At 47.6% G+C, this 27850-nt stretch overlaps 1 protein-coding gene across 2 annotated transcripts; it reads right to left on the bottom strand.

Moving 5' to 3' along the window:
* Positions 1-15896: 15896 nt before the first annotated feature.
* MCFD2 (multiple coagulation factor deficiency 2, ER cargo receptor complex subunit) lies at positions 15897-26013 on the bottom strand. Of its 2 annotated transcripts, none has more exons than XM_081101157.1 (4): positions 25916-26013; positions 19742-19902; positions 18874-19033; positions 15897-17351 (listed from the first exon to the last, which is right to left on the bottom strand). In XM_081101157.1, the coding sequence occupies exons 2-4, from the start codon at positions 19888-19890 to the stop codon at positions 17220-17222; spliced, it is 441 nt and encodes a 146-aa protein (XP_080957283.1). In that variant the 5' UTR covers positions 19891-19902; positions 25916-26013; the 3' UTR covers positions 15897-17219. The 2 variants fall into 2 exon arrangements, with proteins under 2 accessions (XP_080957283.1, XP_080957284.1); XM_081101158.1 differs by lacking the exon at positions 25916-26013 and adding an exon at positions 25226-25913.
* Positions 26014-27850: the final 1837 nt, after the last annotated feature.

Below are 27850 nucleotides of genomic sequence, written 5' to 3'. Positions count from 1 at the left end.
GTAAGCTTGGAGTTATTTAAAAGTCAGGCGGAAAGGTGTTTTGGTGGCAAGCACCACGCAGGCTGGGACATTAGGTGAGTGCGCAAGGCCACTGCATCTCAGACCCATCATTTAATGTCTTTAGCCTCAGTTTCCATGTCTCAAAGTGGGAGCAGCAAGCAAACTCCATCTCCTGGTGGGAGGACTGCGATAGCTCTTCTATGTGAGGGGGTTTGTAAACGCGCAGCTCATCACACACTGGTCAAAATCACATATGCCGCTGGGTGGAGATCCGAAGGAGAGCAAAGTAAATACAGCTGGAACTGGTATTCAGGGAAATACAAATAAAGACAAAAATAACACAATATTTTACCCATAAATCGATTGCCCAAACAAACACACAGATAACAGGCACAGACGGAATGTCCCCCACACCTGACTGAACTAAACCTGCACCCTGGCTGAGGCAGCCTGGACACTGCTCTCCACCTCGATCAGGCCATGGACATGGCAGGTGGGACTATGGGAGGGGCATCCAGAGACAGAGGGCTCTGCTGTCCCTGTTTCCTAGAGAAGGACTGATAAATTCACATTCACTGAGCATGGGGCACCTACCACGCGCCGGCACTTTCATGGATGATAAGATGATGGTAGACACCTACGCAGTGTTTGCTCTGGGCCGGGAACTTTATAAGTGCTTTTTCTGTGTTAACCCAATTAATCCTCATAACAGCCCATTGCGAATGATACAATTACCCACACCTGACAGATGAGATTGCCCATGGGTAGCTGGGAGAGCCAGGATTCCAAACCCTCCCCACCTCTCACGCTCTCCCTGACACACCTGATGCAGGCTCCTGGGCCCACCACCAGGATTGCAGGATTGCAGGGCTCTTTCCGGAGGATCCACTGTTGGTCAGTATTTGGCCATGTTTCCCTGGTGAGCTGGTGTCTTTGCTGCACTGGAGCAGGGGGCCTGGCCTGGACCAAGCCTGGGGACTCTTGCCCCATCCTCTCTCTTCCCGGGTACCCTGCTCCCCCATCTCCAGGTCTCTGAGTTCTGAGTTTGGTACCCTGACCCGGCTCCCAATGCCAGGCTTTCTCCTCCAAGTTTCCACTCCCAGGAGGGTGCCCATCCTTCAGTGAAAGAGCCGAGGGCCCAGGGTCACCTGCTGGGCACTTGCTCCGTGACCTGGACAAACAGCTTAACTTCTCTGGGCCCTATTTCCTCATCTGTCCATTGAAAGGGCATATGTTTTATCCCTAGGTTTAACCACAGAGAGTTGCAGATGAGATGAGAAGGTAGCCTGAGGAGCTGTCACTCCAGCGTTCCCATCTCAGGTACAGGAGAGCCCTTGGTGTGGACTGCACTCAGCTTCTTGGCAGGTAAAGGGAAGGGCCCTACAATCCCCACCAGCCCTAACTCACAGGATCCCGGAATTCAGTGCTCAAGCAGCTATTCAGCCCCCACTGCGGGTGCAGGTGTGTGTGTGTGTGTATGTGTGTGTGCGCGTGCCCACATTGGGGCCAGGTGGGGAGCGGAGGGAAATGGAAGCCTAGGTAGGTGGTTCAAATAAACAATGCACTGCTCACCAGGCACCTTTGACCGTGGCCTCCTTTGACCGTGAACATGACCCCCAGGAGTCAATAGAGTCACCCCTTTTACAGACGAGGAAGCAGAAGTCATTTTGAACTTGTCCTTCCATGCTGCCCCACTAGTCTAATCAGGTGGCTGAGAGCCTGGGGCCTGGGGCCTGGGGCAGGAGGAGATGCTCTCCGGGGACCGGGTTTTGGCTGAGTCGCCTGGCCTGGGTGCCCAGTCCATAGCCTCTCCGTTACTCACTGGCTGAGAATATGACTTAATTCCCACAGGCAATTCCACCAGGCACACGAGGAAATGAGAGGGCTGTGACACAGAAGCTAAAAGCCTCAATTACCCTTCGTGACAGGAACAGAGGACATATTTATGAAGAGAGAAATTTTTGCCTCATAAATCACACTTGTGAGGAATCACCCGAGCTGGTGACCATGGTGACAGCCAGAGGCAGCCTCAGAGCGGGGATCACTCGGCCTCACACCTGCTCATTAAACCGGAGTGTCCTGAGAGAGCACCTAGGAGTCAGCCTGGGCCAGGAGCGGGCCAGGGCGGGCAGCACGCAGGGCTGGAGCTCAGGTGCATCCCTGGTTCCCAACCTTGGGGGCTCGTGGGTATCAACTCTGGAAGCGGGAGGTTTGGAGGGGCTTTCAACGACCCTGTCACCTGAGTCCCACCCACAGAGATTGATGATGTAATTGTCCCGGTGGCGCCTGGGAATTGGGAGCTTTAAAAGCCACCCAAGTGATTCTGACATGCAGCCAAGGTTGAGGGCTCACTAGGCCTCACCCTGCCTGCCAATCGATGAATCAAACAGCAGGCTTTCAGCAAGTGCACCCTGGTAGGGGGACCCGGAATAGGGCAGAGTTTCTGCCCAGGCTCCACGTTGCTGACTCCCATTCCCCACGGTGACAAAGACCCTGGAGGTGGCCTGCATGTAGGACACGGTACCGGGGGAGCTACTCCTGCTCTGGGCCCAGAGGCTGAATCTGTTTTGGGGTTCCCACAGATGCACGCCAACGCTGGCCGTCCATGCGGTGGTCATACATGCATGCGTCCTCTTGGTCCTGCTTTCTTGTTCCCCTGCCCTTCGCAGAACATCCCCGGCTGCCAGAGGAGCACCTTTCATTTCATTTACAAGCCTTTGCTGACTGCCTCCGGTGTGCAGTGGGCACCAGGACTGCGCTGGGCAGGGGCTCACATGAAGCAGGGACTCAGGAGTCAACCAAGCTCCCTCCAGCACAGAGCAACCCTTACCTCCTCACAAGGGGAATCCATCCGGGTGGTGAGCTGCTTCGGTACCGTGTGAGCAGAGACTCAGAAGGGCCTCTAGCGACTTGTGTTCTTCCCCTGGCATTGCAGGCGGACTCCATAGCTTTCTAATAAATAGTCCCATACTTTATAAAGAAAAGTCCAGCTCAGTTGATTAGCAAAACCTCAGACTCTCACCCAATTTAAATGTTGACCCTCCCCACTCCAGCCGGATCAGGGGTGGCTCTGGGGTCAGGTGCGCGGGTGTCCAGCTGACCCTGGAGAAGATTCTATGAGCTCAGCCTCCCCACACTGGGGGTCCTGGCCTTGACAATGTCTTCTCCTAAAGTGACACAGCATGATCCCTGTCCAACATCTGGTTCCTTACACAATATTCAGACCTCCATCGGTTGTTGATGTTTGTTTTCTAATAAAAGCATTTAAGGATATGAATTTCATCAGACTGCAGCTCATGTTATTACATGAACATGTATTGCTCTCCCTACCTTTCAATAATAATAAAAGTCATATGGGCTCATTGTACAGCTCATACAACCCAGAAATGCATTCATTAATTCCTTCAGCAAATAGTTATCTAGTGCCTTCTGTATGGCTGACAAGGTTCTTACTTAGCACTAGGGGATACAGCAAGAAATACATTAGATGCAGACCCTGCACTCAGGTTCGTTTATCTGGGTAGACACTAGTGATTATGATGTCAGGTGATGCAGGAAGATTTAAAAATACAACACAAGTCACCTGTCATCTCGAAGCCCAGAGAGGGTTCGCATTTTAATGCATGAGTTCCAGGTGCCAGTGTCATTATTATTACACACAGCATTAGACGGTGACTATTTTCCCATAGCGACAAATATTCCCCAACCAAATGATTTTAGTATTTCGAAATGTGCATGAATCATAAACATCTTAATCACAGAATCTTCAAAGTTGAAAACGTTCTTGACAGGCTCTTCCTCTGTGGGTGTGGGAATATAAATGTCAGGACATGTGGGAACTAATTGGCCTTCCCCTTCGAATGGCACACACGTTTTTGGGAGGGAAGGAACGTTCAAATCCGGTGCAAGATTCAGCCCCAGTCCTCCATGGGAAGCCCCGGAAAAGCCACCCCTTCGCCGACAGGTGAGAGTTTAGAGACCCAGAGGACCTGTGTGCCCAGGTGGCCTGTGGGTAGCACGATCAGGCCGCTGATCATGAGGATCAAGCTGCACCGTCCCCAGAACCTTATAGCCAGGTCTCCTCTGCTCCCTCTGGATTCCTGAATTAGTTGAATAATTGCTTTGATCTGTTCAGCAAAGTTCAAGGTTGAGAGAATCAACTGGAAGCTCTTCTCTTTTCTTTTCTTTTTTTTTTAATTCTCACCAGAGGACATTTTTTCCATTGATTTTTAGAAAGAGTGGAACAGAGGGAGGGGGAAAGAGAGACAGAGAGACAGAGAGAGGCATGGATTGGTCCCCGACCCCACCAGGGCCAGAGATTAAACTTGCAACCTACATATGTGCCCTTGATGGGGAATCGAAGCTGCAACACTTTGGTGTGCAGGCTGATGCTCTAACCACTTTGCACCACTGGCCAGGACCGGAAGCTCGTTTTAAGGGAAGATGTTGTATTCCTTGGGGTTGCAAAGCTGGACCATTTAACACCTTCTTAATTCCAAGGCTGCATTTGGCTCAAACTCCCTTTCCTCAACCGCAGCCAACCTGCTGCTGAATTTCAACTTTATTTAAACTCTGGGCAAGTCTGGTGCGTGTCTTTAGCTGGGAGAGGTTTTTTTCCCTTCCTTTTAATCAGCTCATAAGTCAATGAGCAGTTTGGGCAATAAAGTTCATAGTTGGAGAAACCAAACACTAAATCACCATCCACATTCACACCCAGGGTGGACAGTCTCAGCTTTCAAGAATTTAGTGTTTGTCTTGGAGAAAACCAAGAGCCTCACTGTAGCCAAGGGAAAGAGAAAAATGCTGCCGCCTCAGCCCTGAGCTGCTCCCCTGCAAACACGGAGCGGTGCTAGGAAAGCCACAGCGCAGCCACGAACACAGTCAAAGGAAATGTCTGGGCCGTGTTGCTAGTCGAAAGGTTCTGATCTTGCATTGCCCTCCATGTGTTTAAGTGAATTCATGAAACCATCTGCTGACGGCACCCTCTGTGACTCTGCTTGGTCGTCATTCTCAAGTGATTCCCTTGTGGGTGGTTAACTTTTCCAACTAAACTTTAAGCTTCAAGCAGGAACCTTGTGGGACTTGAGGTTTGGTTTGTTTTAACACCACCCACCCACCCAGGCTCTTCACACAGGTTCTGCTTGTGACGAGATTGGGGGGCGCGGGGGATAACATCAAAAGTTGTGGTTCCAGCCTCACCGCAGCCACAGGACACGGAGCAGGTTCCTTAACTTCTCTGAGTCTTGGTTTTCTCATCTGACAAATGGGGATATCGAGGTCGGCCATGTTTAAAATATCGCCTTAAATACAGGGTGTTAAACTGTAAAAGGTGATATAAAGTTAGTTATTATCTTTACTGTTAAATGCTAATTATCCACACAGAGACTTGAATTATATTATGAAGACTGTACATTTCATTTCACTTTCTTCTTGGCAAGTTCCCAAGGAGAAAGCATTACAGGAAACTCCTGAAGCTAAAGAATAAACTATACATTGAGAGAGCCTAGCACTGGACTAGATGTCTTCTCATACTTGAAGATTTGTTTATTCCACATCAAGTCTGAGAGGTGAGAAATGTAATTAGCTCCTTTCAGATGGGCAGGCAGAGGCTCAGAGTCCTTTTCGGTGATATTATTTCTCAAGGTCACCCAGCTAAGAAGTCACAGTGGTGTGCTAGTAAACAGACTCTCTGAGGGGGGTGGGGGGAAGCTTTGATTTCTTTTTTTTTTTTTAATGTATTTTATTGATTTTTTTACAGAGAGGAAGGGAGAGGGATGGAGAGTTAGAAACATCAATCAGCTGCCTCCTGCACACTCCCTACTGGTTATGTGCCTGCAACCAAGGTACATGCCCTTGACCGGAATCGAACTTGAGACCCCTCAGTCTGCAGGCCAACGCTCCATCCACTGAGCCAAACTGGTTAGGGCAAGCTTTGGTTTCTTGATTTGTAGGGCTTGCCAATTGCTATGGTATAAATCCTGCCCCCTCTCCACCCCCCGTGGCTGATTCACACTAACCTGTAAGAGCTATAGCTGCAGCACACTACTGGATCAGTAGCATCTGGAAGCAAATGCAGGTGCCCCCATTTTAGGTAAAGACCATTTCCTGACACCATGACTGAGATGCCCCCTGAAAACAGAGAACCCCCTCACACCAGGGAGGGAGCAGGGCTGCCTGAATCACCTAGGACTCCACCCCCAGCCCCACTCAGCCAGATCCTCTGGAGCAGGGCCTAAAGGCCTACATTCTAAACACAGGCCTGGACCTGCACTGAGTTCAGGTACAGCCAGACCTCAGCCACCAAGAAGCTGATCAGTCCAGTGACCCCAAAGGCCCCTCCTACTCCTTCTCCCAAAGGTCTTTAAGATTATACTGTTTTTCACCAAATCTAAGATTGCTCTGATTGTCAGCCACACCATTATTTCATTTACCACCAGGGGAAAAAGTGTTGCCAAGTCAAAGATGTTAAAATATGAAAAAGTACATTGTAGAATCGATGAAATATGACACATGAGTGCACATACACTCATATCTCTCTCAGGTTCACAATAGCTCATTAAATATTCTATTCTTTGAGAGTGAGACTGGGTCCCACTCATCCTTAAGTCCTCAAAGACCCATCAGGCTTGGTGGAATGAATACATGCCCAACAGCATATCAATATATACAATTTACATGCCCAACAGCATATCAATATATAGTTTATTGGTTAATTATCAATAAATGCCCACGTTCCATGCCAATCACTTTACACTTAGTCCCCACAATAATCCTGTGAAATAGGCACCAGATAATCCCCAATTTACAGAGGAGGTAACTGAGGCTTTGTGAAGCCTGGACCTTGAGCCCCAGGCCTGAGACTCCTGACCACCCTCACAATACTGGCTGGTTTTTGAGTTGTTTCCTTGTTGCGTGATTGTATGTGAATGTGTGTGGTGAATGGGTGGGACTTCTCGTGGCCATTTGATTCAGGGAGATTTGAAGATGAGTCAACCCGTCCTGTTGCCCTTGTAAAGGATCGTGTGGAAAGGAGGGAGTCACATCCGATTAAGAAGACTGTGGATCTATCTGCTCTGTGCTCTGGAGTCCACGTGAGCATCTGATGGCAGCCAGCCTGTCTCTTTTTTTTTTGTTTTTTTTAAAATGTATTTTATTGATTTTTTTACGGAGAGGAAGGGAGAGGTATAGAGAGTTAGAAACATGGATGAGAGAGAGAAACATCGATCAGCTGCCTCCTGCACACTCCCCACTGGGGATGTGCCCGCAACCAAGGTACATGCCCTTGACCAGAATCGAACCCTTGACCAGAATCGAACCCGGGACCCTTGAGTCCGCAGGCCGAAGCTCCATCCACTGAGCCAAACTGGTTAGGGACAGCCTGCCTCTTGAACTTGAAAATTAAAGGCTTTTGTTCCACCTTGAAGCAAACAGAGCAGTGAATCCCACATGGAAACACTCTGTGTTCCCGCCATTTCAGCCACCCATACACCATCTACAAAAAGGTCTCTCACCAAACCCGGTTCATCTACCAACAATATGGTTTTTAATTGTTCTGTTTTTCTAATTATAAAATGGCAATAGGATAGAGCAATTTGCGGAGAGCATTTTGTATGGACTGCCATTTTCCAACTCCATCACAGCCACTGATTTCACATTTACATGTCACCTTTGGGCTTCGTCCACACACATATTTTAGCTTCATTGTAGTCAGAGTCTGTTGTGACTTAAATTTTCCAAGTGGCATGAACAGCCCTGTGAGAGCATGCTCACACCAGCACTGGGTCTGCCTGCAGCTCTAACTAAACCTTTCTCTGTTTCCCCGAAAGACCACAGCTACACTCCCCTTCATCTTCAGTGTGGGGCCACGCACCTGTGACAGGGACAGTGTGTCTAGTAAGTGAAGCGTAGCATTAGGTCTGGCACAGACTAGGTGCTCAGTGAATGCAGATGAGCTGGACCTTGGATAGTCTACTGACCTACCCGTGTTTTTCCACTGTTCCGCATTGCCTCCTGACAGGAGGAACAAAAGAATGCAGTGATGACTCTGTCTGGGAAACCCACGCAGGTGAGGGGAGGTCAGGAGGGAGAGTGAGCTTGGGTTTTCAGGAGTAAAATAGAACTGACTCTAAAATAATAAATAGCCCTGGGAAGGGATACTAGGGGCTGGAAATGGACATTCTATGAGAGGCTGCTGCCATCTAGTGGTTAATGTTGCCAAAGACAAATTCTGTATCAGACCTACTGAGGGGTTCAACAGTCAGGATCGATGATAAAAAATCCCAGAATCTTAAAATGTTGGCATTCAAAAAGTCATCACAGGCAGAGAGTCAGCAAATGCTGGGCCCAGTCCCTGAAATGCACTGGAGAAAGGCGGGTAGTCCAGGAGACAAGACAGACTCAGGTCCACCGAGTACCACATACCTAGCACCTGCCAAAACAATGCCACCTGGAAGAGGAGCAGACCCCGGAGAATGGCCAGCCGCGCAGCGATGGGAACTGGAATATTACTTTAATACACATCTATTTGGCTTGCAGTTTTTTAAACACTTATCATTTGGTGGTTATAATTATATATTGCTACCAACCCTTCCCAGATTCACTTCAGGGAACCAATGGAATTGGGTGGCAAAAAAAATCACATCTTTGTTTTCATAAACCTCAGAATGAAATTTAGCATTTTCTTCAACTATAAATTAAGCAAAAAACTGTGGTGGTATTATCAGAATGTGGGACTTTATCACTCATGGCAATTATAAAATATTATCCTATCATAGTATAGTTGTTACAGGTATCGCAAATCATTTACGCACCACACTGTGAAATTAAAGCAACTATTAAACCTGCTGCTAGGTCTTATTAATGTTAACTATGAAGCATATGTTATTAAATCGTTCCCATTTAAAAATATTCTGATATATATATCTCAATATAATTGGTTTCTTTGAAATCCTGTGTGTGTGTGTGTGTGTGTGTGTGTGTGTTTAATGCATTTGAACATACTATTTTTTAAAGGAGTCCAAGGACACAAAAGGTCAAGAACAGCTGTTCCGGAGGCTCAGAGACGGGACAGATGGCCACAGGCTGGACGATCAGAGAAGACTTCCCAGGTGATAGGGGATGGATGTCTTTTTTTTCTTTCAGTTTTATTAAGATATAATTGTCATACTTATTTTTATACTTTATTAAAAGGGGCCCCATGGAGCAATTTCAACACAGGCCTTACCTGGGGGGGCAGAGCCAGGCTTTGCCACAGTATAAACATGGGTTTCTACGACTTCTCCTATGTCCAGCCCAGCAAATGGGTCCCTTTGGAAAGAACCTGAAAAGGCATTCATACTAAAAGATAAATGACTAAGAACACCTCCATTTCAGGATTTTTCAAGACTCAGAGCACCTGTGAACAGAGCATCTGTTGATGAAATTTGGTTGATGTGGCACATGGGGTCAGCCTGCCCTTCAATCACACTGTCCCCCCTGACTTGCCCATATGCATTCGAAAGATCCCCTGGGTTATAAACAGCATAGAAACCAAGTTGCCCAGACTCAGAAAAAGACAATTCAATAGGATTCCACTGGGATCAAAGGAAGGGTGGAACCACGCTTCTCAGAGCAGCAGGAAGGGGGCAGCTCAGGCCTCTTGGCAAGCGGTATCTGGGGACCTTCTCTCTAGAGCTGTGCTTCTGCACATGTCACGGGGCACCTGGTAAAGAGCAAATTCCTACCAGCCAATCTGGGGTGACACCTGAGGTGAGCCGTCATGAAACCCCGGGGAGATGCTGGTGGTCCTCGGACCACACATTCAGTAGCAAGGGCACCACTCCCCTGCCTCCATCCCCATGCCTTCCTGCTGCTGTGTCCCTCAGTCCCAAACATCAAATCTCTGGAAGAGAGAATGTGTTGGCCCAACTTGAGTGGTATCAGGGCCTTGCTCTGGAACTATGGCCGATAGGCAGGGCCTTATAGCCTGGGTAGGTCCACCTTCGTGGAGAGGGAGAACTGTTATCAGAACAGTCAAGAGACAGGCACGCATGTGCCCCAGCTGAAGGGTGGAAACCACCTTGAGGCAGAGGAGGTCATTGACTATAGCTCTAGGCCGCACCGTCAGCCTCTGTTCTGTGCTCTGATCCTTCTGCACCACCGTGTCCCCACCCAGGGACTTGCTGCACAGCCCAAGGCTGGGTTTTGATGAAGTTGTTATTGATGGGGTCCTGGGCTCCCCTAACCCAGAGGCTATGAGAATGGGCACTTCCAAAACCCTTCAAAGCAAGCCCAGGGACACTTGATTTAGCACCCTTGTCCCTTCAGATATGGGCCCACTATTTCCTTCTCACCCTTCACAGCACCCATAGAATTTAGCTATGAACACTAGAGCCTGCCTAATAAGCCATCACTATTGCCTGCACTTTAGTTCTCTGACTTCCATGAAAGTCAAGATCTCTCCCTAAGATCTCCCCGATGTGTACACCTGTTGGATCTCTTAGGTTCACCAACTGCAGCCACATACTCCCTCCCCACCCCTTGCCAGTACCCACGGGGGCAGGAGACTCTCTTTCTCTCAGTCCCTGGGACTCCAGCCATCTAGGCCAGCCTCCATCCTCCTGTCCAGCAGGGTACAAGGACCTCCTCAAACCTTCTCCCCGCTCTGGGCAGCAGGGCCTGTTATCCTTGGCAGGCCTGGCCTGTATGTCCTTCCCCAGCCAGCTAGTGGGAAGGCAATTAGAAATTCATGGACAGAAAATGCCCAGTGCAATGTTTCCTTTCAGATGATCTGGCAGAGCAAAGCAAATTCTCTGAAAGCCTTTCAGAGAAGACTGTGAGCACAGCCAGGATCTCCCCTGGGACCTGAACACCAACCAACCGGCCCCTTTCCACTCTGGCCCAAGGTTAAGTTGCCATGGGGGTATTGAAAAGACTTTGTCTTTCAAAATTGGTTTTTAAATTAAACTTTTAATTATTTTTTATTTGAGTATACAATATTATATTAAAAAATATATATATATTATATTAGTTATATTAGCTTCAGATGACTCGACATTTTTAGACCTTACCAGGTGATCACCCCACTAGTTCTAGTAATCATCCGTCATCCTGTCTGAATAAACATTTTAGTTTGCAATAAATGTTAGGTCCATACACATTCAGTTGTAAGAAATATAGGGAGATCCTGTGTACCCTAGGCCCAGTTCCCCAAGGGTAGCATCTTCTAAAACTATAATACAACATCCACCCAGGATATTAACACTGATACAGTCAAGACAGAGAACGTTTCCATCTCCGCAAGGATCCCCCCTGCTGCCCTTTAATAGCCACGCCCACTTCTCTCCTGCTCCCACCCACAAATCTAGTCTCGATTTCTATAATGTTGTCACTTCAGGAGCCCTGTGTACATGGAGTTAGAGTGTCACCCTTTGGAACTGGCTTTTTCTCTCCTCAGCATAATGCTCTGGAGATCCATCCAGGTTGCTGTCCATATCGATAGTTTGTCCCTTTGGGCTGCTGAATAGTGTCCCGTGGAATGGATGTGCCAGGGCTTGTTTCACTATTTGCCTGTTGAAGGGCATCAGGGTTGTTTCCAGTTTGGGGCTATTACAAATAAAGCTGCTCTAAATATTCATGTGCAGGTTTTTGTGCCAATATACATGCCCAAGAATTCAGTTGCTGATCCCATGGTAGTCGCATGCTTAGTTTTTTATGAAACTGCCCAATTGTTTTCCAGGGTGCCTGTACCATTTCACATTCATCATCTAAGTATAAAAAACTTACTTTTCTTTACATGATTTTACCCTCCCCCATTGGCAACATCATTGTCTTAAATATTTCCTCTACTTATATTTAGAATCACATCAGACCATATTATAATTTTTACTTCAAATATTAAATATATGAGAGAAGGAAGGTCTATTGTATTTAACTATTTTTCTTTTTAAAATTTATTCTCATTATAGTTGACATATTGTATTAGTTTCAACATTTGTATACCTTATGAATAAGTCTAGTTATTCATTATAATGTTATTACTCTATATTCCCTATGCTGTATATTACATCCCATGACTTATTTTATAACTGGCCATGTTTTTTTTTATTATTATTATTGATTTTTTACAGAGAGGAAGGGAGAGAGATAGTTAGAAACATCGATGAGAGAAACATTGATCAGCTGCCTCCTGCACACCTCCTACTGGGGATGTGCCCACAACCAGGGTACATGCCCTTGACTGGAATCAAACTTGGGACCCTTCAGTCTGCAGGTGATGCTCTATCCACTGAGCCAAACCAGTCAGGGCAGTTTGTACTTCCCAATTCCCTTCCTCTTTTCCCCCATCTCCTCCCTCCCCCTAACTCCCTTTCCCTCTGGCAACCATGAATTGTTCTCTGTATCTATGAGTTTGTTTCTATTTTGTTTTGTTTGTTTGTTTCAGATTCTACATATAAGTGAAATCATCTGGCATTTGTCTTGCTCTGTCTGACTTATTTCACTTAGCACAATACTCTCCATCCATGTTTTCACAATGACAGGATTTCATTCTTCTTACGGCTGAGTAATATCTCATTATATATTGTTCTTTTATTAAGAACTTCCTTTGGCCATTATTTTAGGGTCGGTCTGCCAGTGAGAAATTCTCTTCATTTTCCTTTGTCTAAGAAAATCTTGATTTCTCCATCATTCCCAAAGGATATTTTCACTACATGATTCTGGATTGAGGATTCTTTTTTCTTTTTTTTTTTCAGCACTTAGAAGTTGTTGTGTCACCTCTCTCTGGCCTCCATGATTTCTGATGAACTAAAAAATATAACCACATAAAATAACCATATTTCTCTTATAGGTAAGGTATTGTTTCACTCCCACTACTTCCAAATTTTTTGTGTCTGTAATTCTCAGAAGGTGATGAGTCTTGGGGTTGATATCTTTGGGTTTATTCTCGTTGGAGTTTGCTCAGCTTCTTGAACCTGTAGGTCTTTGAATCCCTGCTCAGCTCCTGCCTCCTTTTCCTCCACTCCTGGGACTCTGATGGCGGGAAGAATATCAGATCTTTCCTTCCAGTCCCTCAGGTCCCAGAGGCGCTGCACATTTATTTTTAGTCCATCTTCTCTCTGTTGGTCAGATTGCAGCATTGTTCTATCTTCCAGTTTGCTGATTCTTTCCTCTGCCCCCTCCACTCCACTGACCCTATCCAGTAATGTTTTTCTTTTGGTTATTTTATTTGGTTATATTTTTCAGTTCTCAAATTTCTATTTGGTTGTTCTTTATATTTTCTATTTCTTTGCTGAGATTTGGTTGTGGTTTTTTCTCTGTTTGATGCATGGTCATAATTGTTAAAGTATTTTTTTTTTATCATGACTGTTTTAAAACCTTTGTCCAACAATTCTAACATCTGTTACCTCAGTGTTGGCATCTTTTTTTTTTTCCCTTCAGTCTGAGATGACCTGTTTCTTGGTATGATGAGTGATTTTTATTGAAGTCTGGACATGTTTGTATTGTGTAATGAGACTGGATCTTATTTAAACTTCTGTTTTAACTGGTTTTCTGACATCTCTCTGGCAGGGTGCTGCCTCAGTACTGACAGGTGGAGGGAGACGTCCAGACTCTCCACTTGGCCTCCATTGACACCCAAGGCCAGGAGCTCCTCATTATTGCTGAGCAGGGGTGGGAGTTTGCACGCTGCCCCACACCCCCAAACCCTGCCATGGCCTCCACTGACACGGCAGTGGAAGGTGGGCCTGTTATCCCTGGGCAGTGGTGAAGGTCCTGACCCTCCACTCGCCTCCTCTGAACACCCAGGGGGGAAGGGGAGGGGAGCCCAGGTCCAGGTGCCGTGTGTGTTCTCCACTGACCCTGTGGGCAGGAGACAGGGGGCTTGTGAGTGCCCGGAGCATGAGGAGAATGCAAGTCCCAGCTCCCTGCTTGGCCTCCTCTGGCATCACTTCAAATACAGGAAGGCGGAGGGGTGCCTCATGACTGCTTGGCAAGGGTGGACGTCCAGGCTCCCCAGTCAGCCTTTGTTGGCAGGGCAAGAGTTCCCTGCAGGGTTTGGCTGGAGCAGAGAAGTTATTGTCTAAAAGTTTTCTGCCTTGTGGGCTGGCCTTTTCTTCATCCTTTGGCTAGAGAAAGCAGATTTTCTTTCTTTCTTTCTTTTTTAATGTCTGCTCCTTTTGGCATTTCTGGGTTGCCGGCTTCCTTAGCTCCAAGTCTGAGAATATATGAGAGAAGAAAAAAAAAGACAGGAAACTTACCTCCACATTGTTGCTTAGGTCCCAAGGCCCCTAGCCAGTCCGACTTCTCTCCACCTTTCAGTCTTCTTATGTTTGTTTTATATATATAATGCCCCATGGTTTTGTTGTGCTTAGAGGAATGGGGGAAAGTACATCTAGTCTATCTTGCCAGAAGCAGAAGTCCTATAATTATTTAACACCCAAGAAGTTCAGACGTAACATTCATGGCTCCTGCTAATTTCCTGATGGATATTGGGTTAGGTTCTTGAGATAATGAATTCCCTCTTGAGGTCAAATGTGATTTAGCATGTTTTTATTGGGCAAGAATATTTGTGTTCCCCTCAGAACCTTGAGGGGAAGTCTGGCATGTGACTTTGTAAAAGAAAAGCAGCTTTTCTTTTGTCTCTTCTCCATAAGATATTGAAATCCAGAAACTAGACCAGGGAGGTTATACAACAAACAATGGATATTTATTAGATCCATGCCCCTGAGGAGTCATCAATTCCTTTGTTGCTCTTCCAGCTCATTGAGGGCGGGACCAGCTCCTCAGCAAGGCTGAGAACAGGTAAGTGTGTTTAGCACCTACTCTGCCAGGCACTTGCTAGATGCTTTATATATTTTTCTTCCTTTTGTTAATCCTCGTAGCCACTCAGTAGGTGTATTATTAAAGTCATTTTTCACATGAGAAGCTAAAGTTCACAGAGTAGCAGGCCTAGGGTTTCAGCTCAGTCTGCCCAAGTCCAAAGCTTGTGCTCACATAAGGCCGACTCCTTGCGGTAAGGAAACTGAGCACAGAGGGGTTTCTGGTACATTCTGAAAAACCCCTGAGGTGAGCTATGCGAAGGCCGAGGCCCCACAGGGGATGGGATCTCCGGGGAAAGGGGTTTCCGGGGAAAGGCTAATCGTGCTGTGTCCCTAAGGTCACAGGCCCCTCGCCCACAAGGGAGGCTTTCTACAAGGAAAGGCAGACCAACAGGACCACAAAGGCCAGCGGGGGGTCATTTCCAATGGCAGCCAGCTCTGCAGGGGGAAGGTGTCCATCCTGTTTAACGGGATGAGCTACCTTCTAAGGATCTGCTTCTCTTCCCCCCAGCTGCCTCTCTGACCCCCTTCCTAGCTGCCAACAGTATGAGGTTCCTCCAACCATAAGCCCACTCACTAGATCCGTCCAGAAGGGCAGCTCTGGATGAAGAAGGGCCAGTGCAAGATCCAAGGATCCTGAGGGGGGGGGGGGGGGGGGAGGCAATGGCAACTTCCTTCCTTGCTTTTCAACTGGCAGAACAAAATGTTATTTCCAAAAAGCCAGAGGACTGTACTTTTTGCTTGGGCCTGGGAGGCTTGCAATAATGCTATCTAATTAAATTTTCCAGCAAAGAAAGAACAGTCACCAGACTCAAGGAGAAAACACTGTGTTTTCCTAAGCCAGAAAATGTTGTCATAATCTGAACTTGGCCAGGAAAAAAAGGTCCAAAAAGTGATTTCATTCAGAAGAAAAAAAATGTCTAAAAGAGGAAAGTGACTGAATACTGGGAATCGACCCCTGCAAAAGGAGCGGTAGAGGCAGGGAGGGTCACAGGACCTGCACGAGGGCAGGCACATGTAAACATCTGCATCAGATCAACAAAGCCTTCAGGTGATGGGAGAAGAAGCCTATTAGACAAAATCAACGGCCCTTTATTTTGTTTCATCAGTTTTATTGGTCATATATCCAGAATTCATTATATAAATCTTCCAAAATAACGAGATTTTACAAGAATAGTTTATAATTCAGCTCTGATTGCACAAATACGTGACACAGGAAACCATTTTTACAAATACATGTTTTCTTATAAGAATACTTCAATAAAGAAAATAAGTCTCTATACATCTTACAGTAAATTTTATGCAGTTTTCCCCCCATTCAATCATCATTTTATGATTTCTATCACAGTATGTCCATTACATCCAATAAACCAAATCACAATTTGCTGCTGCTTCTCACTTTCAGCTATTACTGAGACTCACACTGTTGAGTTTTTAGGCTTCTCTTTCCAATCTTTCCTGATCTGAAAGAATCACATGTTTAGGCTAGAAGGGGCCACTTAAACAATACTCCTAAATACAACTTGTATCAGGCTAATCACAGTGCCCGGTGAACGATCTTTTCACTTGCACTTGGCTACAGCAGCTAGTAGTTTTACTCCCGCTGTATCAGGCAGAAGGGAAAACCCTTGCATGCCTACGTTTCTAAACTGCAAAAGCGAAACTCTAGAAACAAGAGTTAAATACAAATATTAAGAAAGCTAAAACATGTGCTATTGATTAGAGAACAGTTTTAAATTCAAGGTCTCTCCCAGGTTGAAGAAGACATAAAAGAAATAAAGTATAAGGATATGGCAGTAGTTTCATAAAATATTGAAAAACTGAAAAAGGTTAATCTCTTAGGTCAGTGGTGTATCATATCCAAGTGCCAGAAGATACAGACTCTGGCTAGCTGAACTCAATATCTGACATTCACGTGAGGCTGTGGCTTTGATAGCTTAATCAATACTCACTTGCCCAAAGCAAGTAATCATTTAAGCCAGGGAACTTTACAGAATACTGACCATTTTCCTGAAGAGACAGCACCCACAAGGGGGAACATTTGGCATTGATTCCATTCCTTCACTGTTACTGAAAAGTGTGTCCACTTGGCAAAGCTCGTCTTAGTTTTCAGGCAGCATGAATTAAAACCAAGAGAACAGCAGTATTCTACAGTCCTGCTCCTGAGTCCTCAGCTCCAATTATCCAATACTCTTACAAAGACTCTTCAATCGAGCCCTTGTCCAACAGATTTAACAGTACCTGGGGACAACATGTCCCATTGCTCTTGACTTCTCTTTCTCACACCAGTGTCACACTTGCTACAGGTTTTTACCAAAATACTCGGCAGGAATTGGAAATGAATTATTCTGCATTACTGAAAGTGTTCAATCACATTATAATGGGTCACATTTGCATAATAACTAGGAGATGGTCAAATAATGTCTACTGGAGTGATTTTGCAAATTCAGCATAGTCGATGTAGCCATCATTGTTCTTGTCATCGTCTCTTAAAACACCATCTATTAAGTTAATCAGTTCCTCTTCGCTCATCGGTGGTTCCTGTTCATTCCCTCCCTACAAAATTTAAATGAGACAATGAGTTGGCACATTTTACTGGAGGTACTTAGCCAATTTCCAAAATGTCCATGCTCGTACATGTCTGAAGACTTCAATGTAGGACGTGGCTACTTTCTAGGAATCCACAAACCATGTATCAGATACAGTCAATTCATAACAATCCAATTTAGAAATTATATTTGCCAGTTAGAAGATATAATCAAAGTAGGCCCTTGCTTATTTATTTTAAAAATTACTTCTCATCCTTTTCTAATTACAAAAGTCATCCATGTTCACTGTAGAAAGCTAGATATGGTTTACACAGAATTATGTTTCAGCAGGGAGTGGGGGTGGGCTAGAAGAGTTCAATGGTGGGGGGGGGGGCATATATGTAATACTTTCAACAATAAAGATTTTTTTAAAAAGAATGATGCATTTCACAGATTCCAGGACCCACAAAGCCATCCTAGAGAAAAGCTTACAGCCCAGGCCCTCCCGAGGACCAGCTCTGGGTACCATCTGTCCTGACACAGTAAGAAATGGTCCACCTGGACTAGACCCTGGGGTGAGAACAAGAGGAAGAAGGCCTGCCAACCAAAGCAGACCCTGTTAGGGTCTTTGAGGGAAGGTATTTCTCCTGCTCCAGAGGCTCACTGTGCCGAGTGCTAAGCTCTCGCTGTTCACATCCTGTGACAATTCTGCCTTTGGCACCTCTTCCATATCTACCTTTCCTCTCCTACTGCCACCACCACCCTCGCCTGCCAGGACTCTGAACCATTCTTCTTCCTCAGACCAGACTCTCCTCATGCCTAACAGTCAGCCTCCCACAGCAAAGGATGTTCCCAAAACACTGCTCGAGTCACGCCATCTCCTGTATGGAGCTATCAGCGCTGCCCACGGCCTTCGAAGTCAACCCAAACCTGCTCTCCTGGCGCCCATGTGATCACAGCCACCTCACCAACGTTGCCTCCCCTCCTCTCTCTACACTGCAGAGCAGAACAGGCATGAGATCTGAAGACAAAAGATTTTGATTTCAATTTCCTCCCCTCTACAATCAGGTAGTAACAATGCCAGCCCCTGCCTTCTCAAAGGCTGTTGCAAAGATCAGGTGAGATCTCTAACCTACTTGAAAGTGCTTTGCAAACTGCTTTGTTCGCAGCACTGTACAAACCCTCCATTATTGCCGAGCCCCTCGGTCCCTTGGTTCCCTGGTTCCCCATTCTTCTCAAATAAAATGACATCTTCCCTGCTCTGCATCTTGAACATGGTCTGCCTTTTGGGTGCTGGTTTTCAACTCTGGTATGCAGCAGAAATGCCTGTAGGTCTTGTTAAAGACACAGGCCCTGGGGCTTCAGCTGTAGCAGGTCACCCTCTGCAAGAAGGACCACTGAATAGGAGGAGACAGAACAGAGTGGCAAGCAGAACGAAGAGAAGCAACAATACTACTGCACTGGGCAGCACAGGCCATCAGGACGGGGAGCTGAAGGACCAAAGGGAGGCCTTTCCGCGAGGCTGCCCAGGGCACCACTGCCTGACCTACCTCCTTATGGACATGAGTGATGGCTGTGGAGAGTTCTAGGCCGTCAAGCAAATTATTGCCGTCGTAATCGTGCATTTTGAAATAATGGAGCTGCAGTTCTTGTGGAGACATCTCCGCCTCGGGTTTGTTGATGACACCTTCTAGATGTTCCATGATATGCCTAGAAACCAACAGTTAGATTCAGACCACTTGGCAGGGACAGTGGGATCATGCCGAAACCTTAAGGACTCTTAAAAGTTCCAATCTTGAAACTCATCCATTGAGAAACAGGGCAGACCACACTCAAGGATGGCAGATGTAGGCAAGGCCGTGAAGGGAGCAGGAATAAAATAAAACGCTGCATTTATTATGCTGGCAAGGTTATGAGTGATTTTTCCTCTTTATTGCTAGAATGTTGCTATAACATTTTTTGAGACTATCAATTAAAAAAACTTTTCTTTTAAAAGCAATTCAAGGATAACAGGGTATAAGGTGTAAGGCTAACAGGCCCAAGACAAAAGTTGCAACAAATGACTCAATGTTTGTGCCAATAAAAAAAGAAAATGGTCTTGTCACAGTCAAGAAACCTTAGCTCAATGGATTCTACCACCACTACTGCGTGTGTGTGTGTGTGTGTGTGTGTGTGTGTGTGTGTCTGTGGTGAGAGACAGAATGAGTTCAGGCAAGTCATTTATCCCATTTGGGCCTCAAGATCCTCTACTGGTGATATGATGACGAGAAAAGGAATACCTGACCTACAGGTGGATATAAGGAATCCACCGCATCCTTGAAAAATGTGAGCAGAAGGAAGAGGACTGAGTGAGCCGTCGCAGCCGGCTGCAGCCGAGAGGAAGGGGGACCCCGGCCACAGCGCTGGCTGAATACGTACTCTTGGTCGTGCACTGTGTGCTTATCCAGCCCCATGCTGCCGTGATGGGAAGAACCAGCCCCAGGCTGCTCGGCCCCGGTGCCTGAGGCACAACAGGCCCAGAGCAGGCCGCACAGGAAGGGGGTTCTGAGCAGCTGTAGAGATCTCATGGTCGCTGGCACCTGGGAGGTGGGGAACACAGAAGATCAAAGTGAGAACACCAGAGCTCAAGTTCTTTCAAGACTCAAAACAGTGTGCCCCGGAGAAACCTGAGAAAGGAGCAAAGTTGGGGACGAGAATATGTTAAACTGACTCCAAGGCCAGCTCTGCCACTAGACTACTAGACTCTAGGTCCCCATCACTCAAACGGGCAGGTCCATGACCTTCCTGAACCACCTCCAGAAGGCCAAGCAGCTCACTGAGAGCTTCAATGGGTTTGAAGATCATTCCTGCCTACAAGCAGCTTACAGTCGGTGAGAGCAATACTTCCCACTGAGGGCGAACACAAGCAGACAGTGGGGTGTCCTAAAGGTAGATAACCCCTGAGAGTTCACAGAAAGAAACTTCCTCTGGGTGAGGGAAAATCAGAGAGTGCCAACAGGCACGGGGACTTCAGCTGGGCCTGGATGGAGGAGTGTGCTGTGGACCTGCAGGGACTGAAGGACGAAGGGAAAGGCAGGAGCAGAGGGGCAGGTGCAGCGAAGTGGGAAAGAAACTCCAAGTAGTTTAGTTTGTCTGGAGCCCAGAGAGTGTGAAGTAGGAACAACAGGCTGCAAAGGTGGCCCAGGCAGTACTGAACATGACTTGGCAGGTCAGCCAAGGGGACTGAAGTTCCTAGGGATTCCTGAGTGGGAGATGAGATCTGAGCTTGCTTTCAGAATGGCTCCATTGGCACACAGTAGGGAAGGTATTTAGTGGAGCAAAGGTAGCCGAGGGAAGCGATGAGGTGGGTCAGTTCAAGGCCAGCGCAGAGAAGAGGACATTAACCCCTGCCTCGTCCACTTTCAGCGCTGTGACAGAGGCAAGTAGTTTAACCACGTGAAAGAGCTGTGGAAAGGAGGGGTACACAGAAATTCGGATTCCATCAAGTTCTCCCGTTGGCTAGACCTGGGATTGTGGTCAACAACAGGAAGGCAGTCAGCGACGAGCAAGCTCCCCGAGGTCGGGCGTGCTTTGTTCCTGTCAACATTCCCCACCAAGGCTCAGGCAGGGCTTACTGTTAAACTGCAAGTCCTGGTCCTTCCTGGGGCTTATGGACTGACCTCAAACAGGAAGGGGAAGGACAGCCAGGAGACCTGCACATCAATACAAAGAAAGCCCCGACGAACACATTCACTTCCTAAAAGGCAGTGCAGATTCTGCTGGATAACAAGGGCCAGTAATTCCTATGGGGCCAACGGCAGCCACAGCCCCAAACCTATAGCAGTAAAGGTAAAGCATAGCTACTGGTCATACCCTTCCGCATGCTACACATGGAGCTCAGCTCCAAAGCTCTGCCATCTCTACTCCCTGTACCTGGGCTGGGAAGTAGACGTGTTGCAACCCCCTCACCCATCCTGAAAGGAAGGACCCTGGAAAATGCCACCCCTACATTTAGGAAAATTTTCCAAACCTATGTTGCCTATCTGCAGCATAACCTCCCATGGCCCCCTCCCTAAGGGGACAATAGTCAGTGGGATGTATCACTTAGAGCAGCAGTTCTCAACCTGTGGGTCGCGAACAATGAAAATACATCCTGCACATCAGATATTTACATTACGATTCATAACAGTAGCAAAATTACAGTTATGAAGTAGCAACGAAAATAATTTTATGGTTGGGGGTCACCACAACATGAGGAACTGTATTAAAGGGTCGCGGCATTAGGAAGGTTGAGAACCACTGACTTAGAGGGTGAAAAAGCAGCATCTAGTCTTATTACTAAGAAGGGATATCATAATGCAGTATGTCAATAATTGGAAAAGATGTTCAATATATATCAAACAAAAAACAGGCTGCAAAAGTCTGTAAAAAAAATTCACTTTTGTAAAAAAGAATGTATGTAGCCCAGCTGGTGTTGCTCAGTGGTTGAGTATCAACCTATGAACCAGGAGGTCACAGTTCAATTCCCCGTCAGGGCATATGCCCAGACTGTGGGCTGGATCATAGTGGGTGGGCAGGAGGCAGCCAGCTGATGGTTCTCTCTCATCATTGATGTTTCTATCTCTCCTCTTCCTCTCTGAAATCAATATAAATATATATATTTTAAATGTATGTATATTTCACACAGAGAACAACAACTAAAAATAAAGATTATCTTCTGAGTCATGAGATTAGGAGTGATTTTTATTTTTACTTTTTCTATTGCTTCTAAAATTTCTACTATAAATGTGCTTTTTATTTACAAAGATGTATTTAATATAATTCATCCCATAATTTTGTTCCAATGTTATATGGCTGGAATGAAAAAGGGGCTTCCAGTTCTCATTTCTAGAAAATAATTCAGCCCTAACCAGTTTGGCTCAGTGGATAGAGCATCGGCCTGCAGACTGAAAGGTCCCAGGTTCGATTCCGGTCAAGGGCATGTACCTTGGTTGCGGGCACATCCCCAGTAGGGAGTGTGCAGGAGGCAGCTGATCGATGTTTTTCTCTCATTGATGTTTCTAACTCTCTATCCCTCTCCCTTCCTCTCTGTAAAAAATCAATAAAATATATATATTTTTAAAAATAAAATAATTCAGAAACAGAAACCACATTTCCAATTTTACCAAATAAAAGTGTCCAGACCCTGATAAGGCCACTGCCACGGTACCTGGTACCAGAAAACAAGGTTTCGAGTTACTCTCAGCAGTGACTGCACCGGCCGGAACAGAACAGAACAGTTTTTAGAGTTCTGGACAGGAGGGATCAGAGTGGGAAGCCAGGTCCTCCCAAGCCTTTCAGACTCCTACGCCTTAAAGGCATCTTTCCCCAGCAAGCCGTCTTCAATCGCATCAAGCCTGGCTTCGGTGCTCTTCCCATATGCTCCTGTGTCTCTTCAGGCAACAGCTGTGAACGTGGTCTTGAACAAGGCCTGATTACTGTCGGTGCCCTTTGCTAGACTGGGCTTTGTGAGGGTGGGGGCTGCATCTACATTCCTAGCATCAAGCACAGTACCAGGCACAGAGGTTGACAATCCTCAGTCTGTGTGCCATGGTCCCTGGGGGGGGTGGAGGGGGGGGATAGGGATCCCACTTTACGAACATGCTGCCAGATGTCAATGTAACTGAACATAAAACTACTTTGTATTTTTAGATATCTATCAGATAGTTGAGCTAAATTAAATGATCACTAAACCCATGGCACCATTTCCTATAACTATGGGGTTGGAAACTCAGTATATCAAATTGGGGGAGGGGGGGTCCTCTTTGAAGAACAGCAAAAAGTGATTGGTAGTATAGTAACTATGGGTCCAAACGATCCCCTCTTCAAGGGAGGCAGAATAACAGCAAGAACCATTAATACTGAGCATGTCCCGGCGTGGTGTGCTGTTGCAGGTTTCTAACTACCCGCATACTTCGTTTTGTTGCTGAGCTACCTGGCCAGAGCTTTTACATAACTTTTATATGCACTGAGAAACCAAAAACTTCACGTGACTCACTTTATTGTGAAATTCGCTTTATTGTGGTGGCCAGGAATGGAACCTGTAATACCTTCGGGGTATGCCTGTATTAGATCACAACAACAAAACCAAAGCTATGAACACAAAGGAGAAACTCTCCCTCCAAGTGCTGTAATGAAAGCAGGGAATCTGACCGCCACCTAACACTTTAAACTGGCACATTCGAAAAGAAACATAAGCAACTCCCTTCCGCCCCATGAACAAGTTGCATCACCCACACTCCAGCCACTTCGTCCAAGGCCATGAGCAAACAGCCGGGCAGATAAACCCTGGGAGTTCCTGGCCTCGCTGGGCTTTTTTGAGAAAATGTAAAGGCCAGGTTGGAGAAAAACCCAAAGGAGGAGAGATTTCTGAAAGAGACTTCAGAGTACAACCCATGCTGGGAGGCATCCTTCACAAGGAGAAGGCACAGGCCTGGGAGCGAAGCACACGGCCATCCGCAGTCGCGAGATCCCGCAGTGCTGGGACTGTCAGAGTTCCCCTGGCTGATCCTCTCCCCGTCCCAGAGCACTGCTCCCACTGGTTCCATCTGTCTGTCCTCCCTCTTCCTTCCAGGCCCAGTTCAAAATACCATCTCTGGATTCTTCCAGGCCCAGATCCATTGTCCCCTCCTCTGACCTCAAGTCTGCAGCTTCTCACACTCCTCTGACCTTAACATATGGTCACGTATTGTTCTTTTGTTTTTCTTTTCTCCTCTGGCTCTGAGGCCTGGGAACCCATCTTTTCTGTCTCTTCTCTCCCCTACTAAATGTATCACCAAGTGCTGAGCTGACCTACAGGCAGCAGGCCTTCACGTCTGAATCCGAGCAGTGGGTCTGGGCCTTAGGTATGTCGTTCCCTATCACAGAAGATCTGGCCTAAGCTGGAAAAACAACTTCCCTCTGGAGCCTTCCCACCACTGGTGCAGCCTGGCCCACCCACCCCTCCCATTATGTAGTTTGTCCGACCAGCACGGAAGAGTTTGGAGCCAGCCTTCCTCCCATCAAGCCCACAGCAGCCGTTAACAGCTTTTCCCTCACACCGAAGGCCCTCGGTTAAGAATCCAAACTCAGAGCAGCCACACTCACCAACATCCAGACATCCTGAACCCCGAGTCAATGCCAAAGAAAAGCTCAGATCGGTACTTCCCCGTTTGAAACCTCCGTGGGCCTGAGCTGAGGATGAGAAAAGAACCAAGTTCCTAGGCCAAAGCAACCTCTACAGGGGTTGGGGGTTGAGAACAGATTCTGGAAGTGCAGGCATTTGGTACCTGGGTCTACTTATTCATCTGGGGGAGCCCAAGGAGCTCCCCCATTTATATATGGAACTAACATACTCTTTACTAACAGCCGGTGCTGCACAAGGTACTGAGGACAGGACTATGACCGAGGCAAAGCCCACTCACACAGATTACAACCTGCGGACCAGTAAGACACACAGCCCACACCTGGAGAACTTCATTAAGGACCATTTTTCCCAACCAAAGGACGGCACCTCAGGGGGAGGGAACATGATATAGCCGACACCTGAGCCTAGAGGGCACTTGGTCTAACCCAGGAACTCCACAGTCCAATATGGCTGGAGACTCAGCAGAGGCTGGTGAGTTAAAAGTGAAAACAGGACAGGCTAGGAAGGGGCTTGCCAGCCCTGTTGGAGAGCGTGGAAGAGCAACGAGAAGCTCCTAAAAGGTCGGGAAGGGAACGGTGTGGTGACCAGGTGTGCGCTTTCAGACCATCACCCTGGCTCTCCCGTAGGGAACCAGCTCCAGAGGATCATCAAAGACACGCAGGGGACCAGTCAGGCGGCTCCTGCGGCATCCGGGGCAGAGATGACGGCGGCCTGAGCCAGCTGGAGCAGAGAGACGGGGCGTGGAGGAGCGTACGTACCCAACAGAGATTTGTGATGGATCCGATATGGGTGGCGAGGAGCACGGGAGGCGAGCATGACGCCCAGGTTGTGGCTTGGGCACCGGGTGGGTGGCAGTGCCCATGCCCAGGTAGAGAGCACAAGAGGAAATCACCTCCCCTCGCCTTCCCACTCCCGGGCACAGCCTAACCAAGCTCGCCCGGCCAGACGGGACCTGCTTGTTGTCTCTTCCAGGAGGAGATGGGGAGGGGGAGGGGGAGGAGGGCGAGGGTCGCAGGAGAGGGGGTGCCAGCAGCAGATGGAGTCATGCCCACGGCCGGTCCTCCAAGAGGGCGGAGATCGGCCCCGGCAGGGCCATCTGGCTTCACAGCCCCCAGCGGCCCGCCGAGAGAGAGAGAGAGAGAGAGAGAGAGAGAGAGAGAGAGAGAGAGAGACAGACAGACAGACAGACAGACAGACAGACAGACAGACAGACAGACAGACTGACTCTGCTTCTAAGCCGGCTAAGCCTCCCGAGGCGGCTCGGGGGCTGAGACCCCCACGCAGGCCCTCCAGCCTCTCACCCCGAGCGCGGCGCCCAGGACCACACAGGGGCGCCGGGACCCAGCCCCGCTGAGGACCCCTGGCGCCGCCCCACGGCCTCCTCCCCCAGGTGGGGACTCCGGCCTCACCGGCCACAGCCGCCCCTGGGCTGCTCCCGGGTCACTCACCCTCGCGGCCCGCAGCTGCCCAACTTTGCCAGACACGCAGCGACCCCGCGTGAGCCTCGCCAGCCCCCGTCCTCAGCGCCTCTCCCGGCCCCGCCCCCGGCCTGCCGTGCGCAGGCGCGCTCCCTTCTGCCTGCCCATTGGCCGCCGCGAGGCCCCGCCCTCGCCCGGCGACGCGCAGGGTGGACGGCTCTGGAGATCCCACGTGTAACGGGCCGGAGGGTCGGGCGGACGCCGTTCTTCCTGCTTCCCGAAGGCGACACTCGGCTGCAGCCCGGTGTGATCAACCTGGGCACCCAGGGGTCCGGGAGGTTGCCAGGCTGGCCCGGGAGGTTGCTAGGAAACCCCGAGGAACGTAGACCCGCGTAGGACGTAGAGGGGCAAAACCATCCGAGCAGACGCCAAGGCTAGCTTCCAGCTCCGCCTCCACGTCACTTGCAAACTGGAAAAAAATGGGAATCCTAAATCCTTTCCTAATGAAAGGGCTGGAAGACGCTGGAGCCGGCCTGGAGTCCTGTGTTTCCAGGACGGGCCTGCTTCCATGCTCTGCTTTCTCCATTCCACAGAGCCGCCTTCTGCAACACCGACTCACCCACAGGGGAGTCCCACCAAGACTAGGGGTGGCCCGGTTCAAACACCACCTCACCTGTGCAGTTCGTGAAATCAGCTGCTATCTCAATAGAAGGCAAGCATTCATAAAAATAAAACACACACACCCATAAGCAAAAGAAACGAACAGATAAGCCCAGCGTAACCCTGCCCTTATACCTTTCCCTCCATACAAGACTGTCATTCAGTGGGTAGCTATTGGCCGGATGGGTAACTGAATGTGGCACTGTCATTTATTAGAACCTCCTCCCATTTGGCTCTGTAAAGACACATAATCACTTTTCATATGAGCCTGGATTCGGAAAAAGAGAAAGAAAGTAAATGATCCCAGAACCCTCACTGCAGTTGGTTTTAGCAGATCCGTGCCTTGAAAGTTAGCTAAGGCAACTGCCTTCAATAGTCACTTATTCCTTCTCATCTTCATCTGAGTTTGAAATCTGTCTACCCTATCCCAGAGACAAGACCCAGGATCCCAAAGTCCCTGAAGATAGCTTATTAATCCAGGACCTCTTCTCTTTTCCTTACTCTGAAGTTTTAGTTTGATATCATTCATTTTCCAGCCCTGCACCTGCCATCCATCTATTTTTCCATTTGTTCATTTGTTCAATAATTCAGTAATACTTCTTGAGTGCCTTCTATGTACTGGGAGATACTAGAGATACAAGTAAGAATAAGACATGGTCTCATTCTTCAAGAAACTCAATGTCTCTTCTCCAAAGAGGACAAGATGGCCAAGAGGCATATGAAAACAAGCTCAATGTCACTAATCATCTGAGAGATGCAAATCAAAATGACAATGAGGTGCCATCTCACATCTGACAGAATGGCTACCATCAACAAATGACAAGTGCTGGTGAGGATGTGGAGAAAAGGGAACCCTAGTACTGCTGGTGGGAATGCAGACTGGTGCAACCATTATGAAAACAGTATGGAGTTTCCTCAAAAAATTAAATATGGATCTGCCATTTGACCCAGTGATCCTACTTCTAGGACTATATCCTAAGAAACCTGAAACATTCATCAGAAAGAATGTATGCACCGTTATGTTCATAGCAGCACAATTTAGAATCACTAAGATCTGGAAACAGCCCAAATGCCATCAGTAGATGAGTGGATAAAAAAGCTGTGGTACATTTATACCACGGAATACTATGCAGCAGTAAAAAAGAAGGCTCTCTTACCCTTTGTGACAGCATGAATGGACCTGGAGAGTATCATGCTAAGTGAAATAAGTCAGTCAGAGAAAGACAAGTATCACATGATCTCACTCATATGTGGAATCTAAGTAACAAAATAAACTAATGAGTGGAGTGGATCCAGAGACTTGAA

This window comes from Myotis nattereri (genome assembly GCF_964212035.1).
Source record: "Myotis nattereri genome assembly, chromosome: 10".
Taxonomy (NCBI): domain Eukaryota; kingdom Metazoa; phylum Chordata; class Mammalia; order Chiroptera; family Vespertilionidae; genus Myotis; species Myotis nattereri.
The sequence above is the reverse complement of the archived record's forward strand: the minus strand, read 5'-3'. Positions and strand labels throughout refer to the sequence as shown.